The sequence below is a fragment of the Buteo buteo genome, chromosome 13 (assembly GCF_964188355.1).
Source record: "Buteo buteo chromosome 13, bButBut1.hap1.1, whole genome shotgun sequence".
NCBI classification, from domain to species: domain Eukaryota; kingdom Metazoa; phylum Chordata; class Aves; order Accipitriformes; family Accipitridae; genus Buteo; species Buteo buteo.
The window spans coordinates 35,015,646-35,027,732 of NC_134183.1; the positions used below are offsets into that span (position 1 = coordinate 35,015,646).

The window sequence follows — 12,087 nt, forward strand, 5'->3', positions numbered from 1 at the left end:
CTACCTTATGTGCATCAACTAGAACGATTCCTCCTTTTTCAAGTGGCTCCTTTGTTCCTATTAGCAATTTTCCATCTGAATAGCCAACTGCAAATGGTCTGTCTTCACTGAACCAGGCAAGGCATGCAACAGACACTATGTAAACAGACAACACAAAAATTAATTAAACTTCACTCCGGCCAAAGAGGTTTTTGCAGTGCAAATGTCTAAAATATGAAGCGCATAACAACTTCTCCCACCACCAAACTTACTTAACATACTTTTGGTCTGAAAATTTTCCTGAATTTATATGGTAGAGATAAAACTGGGTACCACTGTAATGACAGCTGTTGAGATACTTTTGTAACAGTTTTTTCATTCTTCTTTTTATTAAAATAACTGAATTTCAGTTCCTGACATGGTGAAAAGAACTAGGCTAGGAGAAAAAGTAGACGAATCCTATACATGTATCTGAGATAGGGATGCTTCTAAGAAAAGCACTGAAAACAATTTGAGCCTTTCTTAGCACGTAGATATTACCTCACTTGATTCTGCTAAAAAAATCTGCAAATTTCCTGAAGCAGCAATATGCAAAAAAACCACAATGCTACCAAAGGTGTGCTACTTGATGTCCCCTGGGACTGGAGCGATAAAGGAAAAATGGCAGTAATCCAGTAATTCAAATGACACCGACTACATGCTATCTGTAGACAAAGCAGACCCTGCAGGGAATCTATATTGATTTTGCAAGGAATGTCAGGATTTGCCTAGGTTGCTGCAAACTGTTTGCCTCTGCTGTAGGGGAATCAGGGTGCAGATGGAGATCCCACAGACACCACAGACTTTTCTCCTCCCATGAACGTAAGTGAATGATGCTTGCAGGTAAGGTACAAGAAGTCATATCCCATGAACAATAATACAAAATTGATATTATATACTTGCTTAATAAAAAAAAGCTGGGGGAAATGCATGATTTTAATTTCTACTTTAATACTGATAAAATCACCTACCATCCTTTCTGTAGCAGTGTTCCAGTTCTAGCCGGTGCATGGTTGAAATATCTACAACTTCAATAAGACCAAGAGATCCATCCATACGACCAATTAATAATAATTCTGGAGCATCTCCTGTCCATGCTGCAGCTGGCCCTTCTTCTGGCCAAGCTAGAGCAGATACCCAGTGAGGCTGAAGATCTAATAATCCTTTTCCTCCTAGGAGCCCAAAAAGTCTTTTAAAACTACTTCATCTTCATAAAGAAAAGAAAACAACACAACAAAAATACTTTCCACGGGAAAATATCAAGAGATCCCATTTAGAGCTAGGACATACTACAAATTCACGTAAGTTACAAGACTACGAAGCAACGGTTCACTCATCTACAAAAGACACAAAATCTAGCTTACAAATCTCAATTATCAGTCAAGTTAGATAATTTTGTCAAGGAAGGAAGCTAAATTCTTCAGTACTAAGTAAATTTATACTTTTCCTGTAGACTGTCTATTAACACAGGCAGCATAACTGGTGATTTTTGTAACAGAATGAAGTTTCAAAGATTACAAATGACAAAGTGATTAATAGTCAATAGTCTTCCTTTCAAAGGAGTTCTAAAGGTATGCTGGATTAGTCAACTGCAGCACAAATGACAGTAAAAACATAAGAGAATCCACTCAACGGTGCTTGCAAACTGAACCATGGAATTGAAAAGGGCCTTTCCTGGATCAGGTTCAGTCCCCTCTATCACTGTGCAATCTCATAAATTTATCTAATTAATTTTATAGTATTTCTTCCCCAATTGTCACTCCTCCTTATAAAATACGAGATGACAATCTTTTGAACATTAGAGACTTTCTTGAAGTTATTTATTTACATTTCTTCTCGTGTCAACACTATCCATTTACTTACATAGCTGCTTTTTCTCCCTGAGCTTCTCCTAGAGTTTATCTTCCCAATGTGTTTATTTATAAGCTTCTTCCTCCAAGACTCTTTTGTTCAAATGAGCAAACAAAGCTCACTCATTCTACTCTCATTAGAAGACATTCCATCTAGCTGATCACTCTGGAAATCTTTTCCTTCACCCATTTCAGTCAATTTTCACATTTTCCCTATTGCATGTAGAAAGGTAATTTTTGCAGACAATAGGAAGATAGATTTTACAGACAAAAATTGCCAAGTGATCAAGCCTCACACCTAAACACTTCTGATTCAACAAGGACTTATATGCTGCTCAGTTTTCTACCAAATTAATTGTAAACCAAACATCCATTTGTAGTTAGTGCCTTCCTCTAATAAAATAGGTTCACAAGACATTATGGAAGAAGATAGGAATTTAAATCAGAGAGCATACACAGTTAAATACTTGGGTAAACAAATGCTCAATAACTTAGCAGCTTCCCAAGAAATACATTGTATCATAAAGTGTTTGCAGGTAGTTAAGAGCATACCATTGACTTGCCATATGTTCACCATCTTTTCTGTAGCACCAGCCAGATACTTGCCACTGATGCTCCAACAGACAAGGGACAAACTAAGGTCACTGGGTGACCCCAGACTTTCTTCAGAATCACCTTCCCTATAATAGAATTAAATATTGTGATTAAAAAAGAGCATTTCCTTTAAGCAGACAGGAAAACATAGAGTTCATGAAATAGCCGAGTTAAAATCTGGAGTCCTCTTGCCATCACTGCAGATTTACATATTAAATCTTTCCTGCTCATAGTTCTATATTCTATTTAAAACCACTTCAAATTACAGAATGAGATACTAGTTATTTCTACGGTAAGAAATTTGAAGTTAGGTTTCAATTAGAAAAATACATTTTATTATCTTTAATTTTACCTATTTATGTCTCAAATTTAACATCTTTGGTGAGGGCAAAACTTTCTGGGAAGTCATGAAATGAAACTTGGACAAAAGAAACGAAAGAGGTACATCTTGCTCTCAATTCTAGTTTAAACTCTTCCTCCTGTTACAATGTTGTTACACTGTTCCAAAATTCTATTTTAAAGTTTGCTTTGACTAACTGTAACAGGACCACTGGTATGTTTTACTGCCCTTAAGGTCATACATGACAGGCACAGTTTTTACTCATTTTAGGAACAAGAAAATGAAGGCTATAATATTGCCAGGATGTATATTGTAGGCCAAATACTCTATCACCCCTGTATTTTTGATGATAACGGGAGGCATACCTTTGGTGTGTTCTTGCTTAAGCAGGAGACATTTAATTTGTGAACAAAGCAGGTAATGGGATGTTCTAACTATCATTAACAATACTAACTTACTAACACATGTAACAGTATTAACATAAAAACTTAACATGACAGGTTGTAATACTGTATCAGGGAATAGTAACCTAGTAGCATTTAAATAATGTTCCTCCAAACTCAAAAAACAAAATGTATTCTCACAGAAAGAGGAGATAATTCTATCAAAAAGAAGGGATAATGCCTTTTCATCTGGTCATCTCTAAGGGCTAAAAAAATAATTCTACCTTTAAAGAAGAACTTGCACTTACCCACTGCAATAAAGAATACAAATAGAATTGTGTTGCATTTGTATTTAAAGTCATCATTGAGATTGTTAGCAAAGAAGCCCATGAAAGTACTGAATTCTTAATCTGCTATACATGAAGCATACTTTTCTGCCACACAAATAATAGAAGATCTCTGTAAAAGGAAGATGCTGCTCTCATTACTATCTTCTGAAGTCAAGTTACGTCATTCTGTTTATTCTGTTTAAGGCAGCATCTAACAGTAGCAAGCAAACAAGAACTAAAACGACCACTAAGAAATCATCATGAAACAACCTTCTAGTTCACTATTGTTTCTTCATTGTCCCAAGTTAAACTACACCTAAGCTGTACTAAAGAATTAAGATTTTAATCTTTCCTTTTTCTTTCTTCTTTTTTGGACATATCCAAATGATACAAAAGTACTTCCCAGACCCTCTCATGATGAAGAATTGAGCTCAGTTACTCAATCCCAAAAGTCACAAATTCTTTTTTCACACTTGACTCAAATGACCACACTCGTAATTATCGTTGGAACTTGTTATACATTGGAACTGTCCGCTGGAAGCCACTGAAGGGATATTTGCATTTTTTTTTTATATGACAGTCCCTAACAGTTTTTATTTTACCCATTTCTCTTTATATGAATTAATGAAGAATATTTTTAAACAGCTTTAACACAATCTCTTTATACCGACTCTTATCAGCTTGGTATTTAAGTTCTGTTTTCAGTCTTAAGCTATTTACATTGCATGCCATAAATACAGCAACAGTCCCAGAGAAAAAAATGAGAGAATGTCAGTGCAGGAGATATGGCAGGGTTGGCTCTTTTCATTATCTTGCATGATTACAGCTTAAATTAAATATCTTGACTATTATAAAGAATCAACTTACAGCTTGTTGAGCACACAGGTTTGTTGCAATGAATACTGCTTCTTTGTAACATTCCACACTCTTATGGTGCCATCATTTCCACTAGTTGCCAAAAGTCCCTTTTTGTTGCACCAAACACACGTCATGACCTACAAATACCAAAGAAACCACAGCAAAACTGGAATTTAAATCTAAAGTTTAGGTATGTTTGTTCACTAATATTAAGCAAACATTAACCAATGGGACAGAGCATTAACTATATTACTGAAATACACAGTTAACAATCAAGATATATTTTTCTACTTCTATAGTATTGTGTACTGTAATTAAGCATGCTTTGTAAGGATGCTACACTTCATTCAGACCCATGCTCCACATGCCACTATTGCACAAAATGCTGGACAAAGAGGTTAACTACTATGAGAGAAAAATTAGTGCACATTAAGATCTAGCCTAAGAAAAGATTTACGTGATTCTGCTGACTTTCATGTCCCCTTTGATTGAAGCTTCAAAGAAGCTAAGCATTTTTCTGCATCAGAGGTACCCTCAAGCAATAACTTAATCACCAAAAAATTAGTTCTTGTGGGAAATAATTTCAGTCACTATACTTGTAAAATAATAGTATTTTACTTTTTCTGTATTCTACAGAAGAGAGTATTAAAATTCATGCAATTTTGGGAGAAATGCTTACCCTGTTCTGATGAGCCTCTAATTTTATGAAGGAACATTTTCGTAAGTCTCCCCCCATATCAGCGAGGGTCTGAGGAATAGTTTGATTATCTCGATCATGTGCTGCAAGAGTTCGCACCAGCTGCTGAGCAGCCCACTGCCTATGCTGTGAAGATAACCTTGAAGAGAGGCAGCAAGCTGCTAGTGCATTAGCCAGCTCCAGAGGGCCTACAGCAGAAGGATCATAGGAAGGATGGGCATACAAATGGGCAATTAAACCTGCTTAAACAAAACAATGAGATGATGCCTAGATGAGTACCAAACAGAATTACAGAGATGAACACAGCATTAGCCATAATTTCCAGAAAGAGATTAACAAACATCTTGCAAGAACGTTGCAATCATGTTAACTATTAGAAAAAACACCCTTCTGATATTAAAAGAAAAATAACTCCCTTTAAAATTTCACAAAAACCCCTTAAGAATAGAATTATGAATAGCCTTATTCCCACCATATGGAAAACAGTTGTTCAAAGTGCAAGTGCATTCTGAACAGGAAAATGCCTCCTCTTACAGAGATAAGCTGTTGTCACTGCTGTGTCCTTCCCTCCCTTTAACACAGCAACAGCCTGGTGTTCAGGCACAGCAGCTGGTTTTTGGCTCCCTGTACTAAACTATAAGATTACTTTGATTAAAACAAGCTTTGTACATTTTTGAAAGTATATTTATTTATACATTATTCTAGCTAGTCTCTCCTTAAATATAAGTGACGAATTGAAGATTTAATAATTAACATTTAAAAACAAAGCTATATCGTACCTTTCTTTTCAATTTCTGCTTTATCATAGTTTGGCCTCAGTTTGGCCCCTTTGTCTGCCAGCAATGCGACAAGTGCTTGAGTAACCACAAAATTCGGAGATGTGACAAGTTTGTTTTCTTCTGCAATTCCTCTTAAAAAACTTGGCAAAAATTTTCGCTGAATTGGATCATCAACTGTTGTCAAGTTTACACCAGTTGCTGCAGAAATCAAATTCTAAAAATAAATAATTAAAGACAATAAATAACCAGAACAAACAGAAAGATCAGTTTTGGAAAAAATTTTTAGTTGAACAAATTATGCAGAGTTTTAAAGATTTTTGTATTTTTTTTTCAGAAATTCTCAGCTCCCAACCACTTTTATTTTAACAAGCAAAGATCATGTACAATATGGAATTTAAGTCCTGTGCCCTGGGGAATACCTGGTCTTAATGGAACCAACTATTCAGATCCAGGGATTAAAAAAGGAAAAAAAAAAAAAAAAAAGTATCGAGTAACCAAGAATACCAGCAAGAACTAAGGAGCTTATAGAAGAACTTTTTATAAAGTTATGCACCTGGTAGTAGGATAAAAAGCAGTAATACATAATGAACTCCATCATTCCACCCAACACTTGTATTTCTCCACAAGTATATTTAAAACTCAGAAGAACAGAACAATTACTCTGCTTAGAAGTTTCCCAATACATACAAAATCTGCTGCATGTCCACAGCTGTAGACCATCTTTCTAAATATAAATAATCTGTGCTCCACATAGAGTTGATTAAATTAAAAACCCCAAAACTTTAACAGAAAAACCCTGTCAATACAAAAAGCACATCCGCTTTTCTCCACTTGAAAAGACTACTCAGCAAAAAAATGTAAAGTTACTTAATTTTTACCAACAATAAAACATACCCTTGTGTAAAGCCATAAACAAGAACTCTTAAGGAGATCCTCAAACCGAGGGCAGTCTCATCACAGTTCAGAAGCTAAAAGCACAAGTTGTCAATATGTACAAAATGGATTGCTGCTTCTCATATATAAGTAGTTTATTATAAATACTTATGTTGAAATAATAGTCCTACCTGTGTACATAACTGTACCAGCAGTTTTGCAGCACTAGGAGTGTTTGATGCCAAACAGCCTACTGCTGTACTCAGATAGGCAAGGCAAGATATAGGCTTGCTTGTTTTGCTGTGTATTCCTCTAGATCGCTCTGTTGAACTTGACACAGTGGATGGACTTGTGGAGAGGCCTGCTCTCCCTGCTGCAGCGAGGCACATTAAACGAACCAAAGTTCTGATATCTGTTAACCCCAGTGATTCAAGACCAGCTGCCAGGCTACAACTGGAACCACTGTCAAAAACAAACATAAGTGATCTTGGTTTTGCTGGTACATTTTAAAAGAAAGTTATGTTTGGATAAAACTATTCCCAAACCATAACTGAACACTGCCTGTTTGATTAGCTGGACATTGTTACCATGCATGGCGAAGGAGAAGAAAGAGAAATGAAGCTGCAGCCCCTCCACTCCTTTTCTTTTAAACTGAAGACAAAAACACATTATAGACTTGCCCTAGCAAACATCCATGAGTTTACCTGGAATCACTTATAAACAAAGTTATATGGATAACTAATGTTTAGAGTTATACTATGACAACATACACATGTACATGTCAGATGTCTGTGATGTCTTCATAGTTGCACAGGTATCTTCTACAAATCCAGTTTTTAAATCCTCATATCCCATCAACTCCTGCACTTCATCTTTGTTCCTCTAATGTTTACTTCTAAGTTCTAATACTTGCCTTGAACAAAAACTCACTGACAAACACAGCATCTTTACATTCTGAATGGCTGATACTACTGGAGTCCACTTTCCACATAAGATGTAGAAGTTTCTTTCAAAAAGGTTGAAGATAGGGTTCAAAAGAACAAAATTAACAGGATTTTTTCTCTTAATAGTATGATGTAAGTAAATAAATGAGAATCGCTTTCTCCAATAGCTTAAAACTGCATCCCTATAGAACATAACTTGATAATTGGTTTCAAATAGAAAGGTGGAAGTGTTGCCAAGGATGCCACAAACCTGACAGACAAAAGTGAGAGCGCTCTCATAACCATAGTTCTTGCAAGGAGGACTTGGGCAGCAGCTGTCACTCTTCTTAGAGCCATAACACGGTCATGTGGATTTACTAGGGCAGCTGCTTGTTCTCCTAAGGTTATCCTGCCAGAAGAACTTTTTTCTATAGAGCCGTGACAGCCTTGGAAATAATGATGATTTGCATTAGTGTTTAAAAAAACCCAAAACATTATCATATAGTAATAAGAACAGAAGCAAATTTGGCCTAAGTTTGCAAATTACTCATTAATTTTTCAACATTTCATACATACAGAACTACAGTGATAATGACTGAAAGGAAAATACACTCCTGAAATACACTCCGTAATTTAATTATTCCTTATTTTCAAAGATAGATAGATGAGCACAACTTGACAATACTCAAGTTAATGTTCATTCCTGTTTCCCTTTTCCATTAGAGGGGCCTACAAACTTAAATATTGATCCTGCATTTCAATAGCCTGGTCATTAAGTCCCAAATTAAATCCATGAATCCATCTTTGAGTTCTGCAAAACATGCTACTGGCATCCATTGCAGGACTATGGTCGCAGTTTTGTTAGTAAATCAAAGCTTCAAGCCTTCTGCCAATATGAATGCCTCACACTCCTCTAACTCCCCTATAATAAAATGACAATTTAGAACCCGTCTTCACTTCCTCATGGTGGGAGGCAGGAAAGACTGTCAAAATATTTCTGCATTGCCCCTATAAAATCACACCAAAGGGGAGGTATTTGTTCTTCAAATTAAACTCATTTAAAATTTACCTATTTGCATCAGTGTTTCTTCCATACTGTTGGTGGCTGTCACCATTGCAACGGAAGCACCTAGAGGGTCACTGTCAGGGAACTGTACAGGTTCAGGTACAATACGTCGATCATTTAACCCAAGAGGTCCAGCCAGTAATTCAAACTCCTCTTCTCCTGTCAGCTTTTCATCTTCGTCTACATCTAACATATCCCAGTCTTCTACAATTGGAGAAATATTAATAGACTTGGTTACAAAAGGTAAAATATTAAATAATTTCAATTAATTAAAAAAAATGAGTATAAAATGTGGATTCTAATCTGCAACATAGTAGTCTTAAAAACTCATCTTCTGCTGTTGACATAGACACAACATAATGTTGTGGTTTAACCCCAGCCAGCAACTAAGCACCACGCAGCCGCTCACTCACTCCCCCTCATCCAGTGGGATGGGGGAGAAAATCGGGAAAAAGAAGTAAAACTCGTGGGTTGAGATAAGAACAGTTTAATAGAACAGAAAAGAAGAAACTAATAATGATAACACTAATAAAATGACAATAGTAGTAATAAAAGGATTGGAATGTACAAATGATGAGCAGGGCAATTGCTCACCACCCGCCGACCAACACCCAGCTAGTCCCCAAACGGTGATTCCCTGCCCCCACTTCCCAGTTCCTATACTAGACGTGACGTCCCATGGTATGGAATACCCTCTTGGCCAGTTTGGGTAAGCTGCCCTGGCTGTGTCCTGTGCCAACTTCTTGTGCCCCTCCAGCTTTCTCGCTGTCTGGGCATGAGAAGCTGAAAAATCCTTGACTATAGTCTAAACATTACTTAGCAACAACTGAAAACATCAGTGTTATCAACATTCTTCGCATACTGAACTCAAAACATAGCACTGTACCAGCTACTAGGAAGACAGTTAACTCTATCCCAGCTTAAACCAGGACACATAAAAAAACAGAAAAACAAAATCCCGCTCTTGCCCCTCTCCATTAAATTTGATCTTTATTTCTACTGCAGAGAAGTTTCATGGAAGATTCTCTGAAGTATCAAACTAGCTGGTTTTTTAAAACACAGAAATGAGAGGTCATCACATCTAGCACAAGACAACTCCAAAACCTGGGATATAGTGAAAAGTGTAGATGTACAGTTGTGCTTTAAATCATGGTAACAGGTGCATATTCCGAAGGACTGAATATTAAGAACAGACACTAGAAATTTCTGGTCTTTGTATTTATCAAAAAAGTATGCATGAGTTCTTAGGTCATAACTGTATACCCAGGCTTTTGCTTTTCCTTCCATGGGGGGAGGGGGCAGAAAAAGCACTATAATTGCAATTAAGTTATGCATTCCATTCACTTCCCAATCATTTACACAGAAGTCAACTTATATTTAGGATCCCTCCTGCTCTATCTCATTCCCCATACAGTAGAATCTGAACACCTTTTATCTATTGGAAAATGGACTTGCCATTAAGTTCCAGAGCACTCATTTAGTCTTAAATAGACAAATGTGGTAAATCATACAATTGTGATCATACAAGCTACAGAAAGGCCCAGAATCAAAGAATCATCAAGGAAAGGTTTTCTACAGTCACTAGAAATAATCTGTTTAAAGTGAAAGCCATCCTCAGGACACTCTCAGCTAGCACAAAGGTAGAAAAAGCAAGAATAAGCCCAGTGGCAGACTTTTGAGACTCTAACTTATGTTAATTAACTCCTCCCACAAAGGCATCTGAAGAAATGTATTTGAACATAAGGCTTTGTATGTGCAGTTCTGGATATAACATCTACCCACAATACCTTATCACCCAAAGTTAGGTATTTGCCATTTCAGCTACTTAGATGAAAGACATGGGGAAAAAAGGTCACTGATTTTTTTCCCATGTGAACTAAAAAAAATATTAAAATACTACATCTAGTCTGAAGAAGATTTTAAAGTATACCTTCATGTGCAGTTTCATGACAGGTTTATTTGCATGGAAGTACCTTTATTGAAAAACAAAACTTGCACTATGCAAGTGCGAAGTATTTAATATCTTCAGCAACTTAAAAACATACCTTCATAGACACTGTCTTGTTTACCTATTAAATCAGGAGCCTGGCCTTTGTACCTGTATGAAAAAATAACAAAAAAACCCAACTGAATGGCTGTAATATTTTACATATATACATAATAATTTTAAATGTTAGGTCAATATATATATGATTTCTGGAAATAGCTAGTAACAGAGAAATAAATAAAAAGACTCCTAAAAGTATCTGTGGAGGGAAGAAGCATTTGCAGTACTAATGTGAGAAACATTCATAAAAAATACTGGAACTGTCAGACAAAATTGAAAAGGAAGTTTTCAAAAGTCAAGAGTAAGCAACATTCCAAGAAATAATTCCTCATTTTTCATTTAAAAAATAGAAATACCAAGACAACCTTTTTTCTAAATATGCATTTGTTGAACATAGAGAATTCTTTTAAGCCTCAGTTAAAAATGAATAAAGACAAATTCTGCTAGGAATTTTGTTTTCTTCAATCAAATTCTTAAAATGTTAGTGCTAGTAAACATTGTTAAGCTGTTTCCTTTCTTTACACAGAGTATTCCACTATCTTGTATTTCTGTACCTTTCAGAAGTTGATGTTTTAGATTTGCTCTTCAGGGCTAAGTATTTCTCTCTGCAGATGCCACACAATAAATAGTAAGGATTTCCGCTTCCACATTCACCACCAAACCATCCATCTACATAAGAACCATTGCTACGATAGCCCTGGCGATTTGCACTGCGACCACAACCCGGGTGGTTTCTTTTCATGTGTTGATTGAAGCTGACAACACTGGATTCACACAGTTCACAAACCACTACTTCTTCTCTGTCTTCAGATTCACAAACATGCTGCATAGTAAGATTTTCACATGTTATTTGTTAAGAATAAATATCTTCATATTAGATATAAAATATGCCAATATTCTTAGGTGGATGTTCCTGCCCATTTCTGTTACACACACAGAGTGATATTTATATGGTTAACACGCACAAAAGCAAAGCAGAAATAGACAATTTAAGACATAAAGACAATTTAAGACATAAAAAAGAGCAGACCATCTCAGAACAGGAAAAACATTTGAAAATAAAGTTTCGGAGGATGAGATTTTCCTATTTCATTTCAGATCTGACTCAAAATTCTTAACAGTGTAACTTTTCACATGTAACTCTGCTAGCTGCCATTCAATGCTGTCTTTAAGTTATCTGGTTCTCCCCAGAACTTCACTGAGAAGAAAAAAGAATCCTTTCTTTTTCAGACAATTGGACTTTACATTTACTGAGCAACAATAATTACCATTTGTGTCAATAAATTCTGAGGTTTTATCTGAATATAAAGTTCAGTTTTCTACAATTACG

The 12,087-nt window shown here is 36.0% G+C and overlaps 1 protein-coding gene across 8 annotated transcripts in view; it reads right to left on the minus strand.

Moving 5' to 3' along the window:
* Window positions 1–12,087, minus strand: part of HERC1 (HECT and RLD domain containing E3 ubiquitin protein ligase family member 1) — a 111,402-nt gene that overhangs the window by 18,807 nt on the left and 80,508 nt on the right. For 6 of the 8 annotated variants that reach the window (XM_075045520.1, XM_075045523.1, XM_075045519.1 and 3 more), the window contains exons 45-55: window positions 11,312–11,580; window positions 10,756–10,808; window positions 8,714–8,914; window positions 7,916–8,090; window positions 6,913–7,183; window positions 5,849–6,062; window positions 5,052–5,308; window positions 4,382–4,509; window positions 2,421–2,548; window positions 990–1,190; window positions 5–135 (exon numbers count right to left, since the gene is read on the minus strand). In XM_075045520.1, coding sequence (XP_074901621.1) covers window positions 5–135; window positions 990–1,190; window positions 2,421–2,548; window positions 4,382–4,509; window positions 5,052–5,308; window positions 5,849–6,062; window positions 6,913–7,183; window positions 7,916–8,090; window positions 8,714–8,914; window positions 10,756–10,808; window positions 11,312–11,580 — 2,028 coding nt within the window. The remainder of the gene's footprint in view (window positions 1–4; window positions 136–989; window positions 1,191–2,420; window positions 2,549–4,381; window positions 4,510–5,051; window positions 5,309–5,848; window positions 6,063–6,912; window positions 7,184–7,915; window positions 8,091–8,713; window positions 8,915–10,755; window positions 10,809–11,311; window positions 11,581–12,087) is intronic. The other 2 variants (XM_075045525.1, XM_075045524.1) reach the window with 1 other exon arrangement.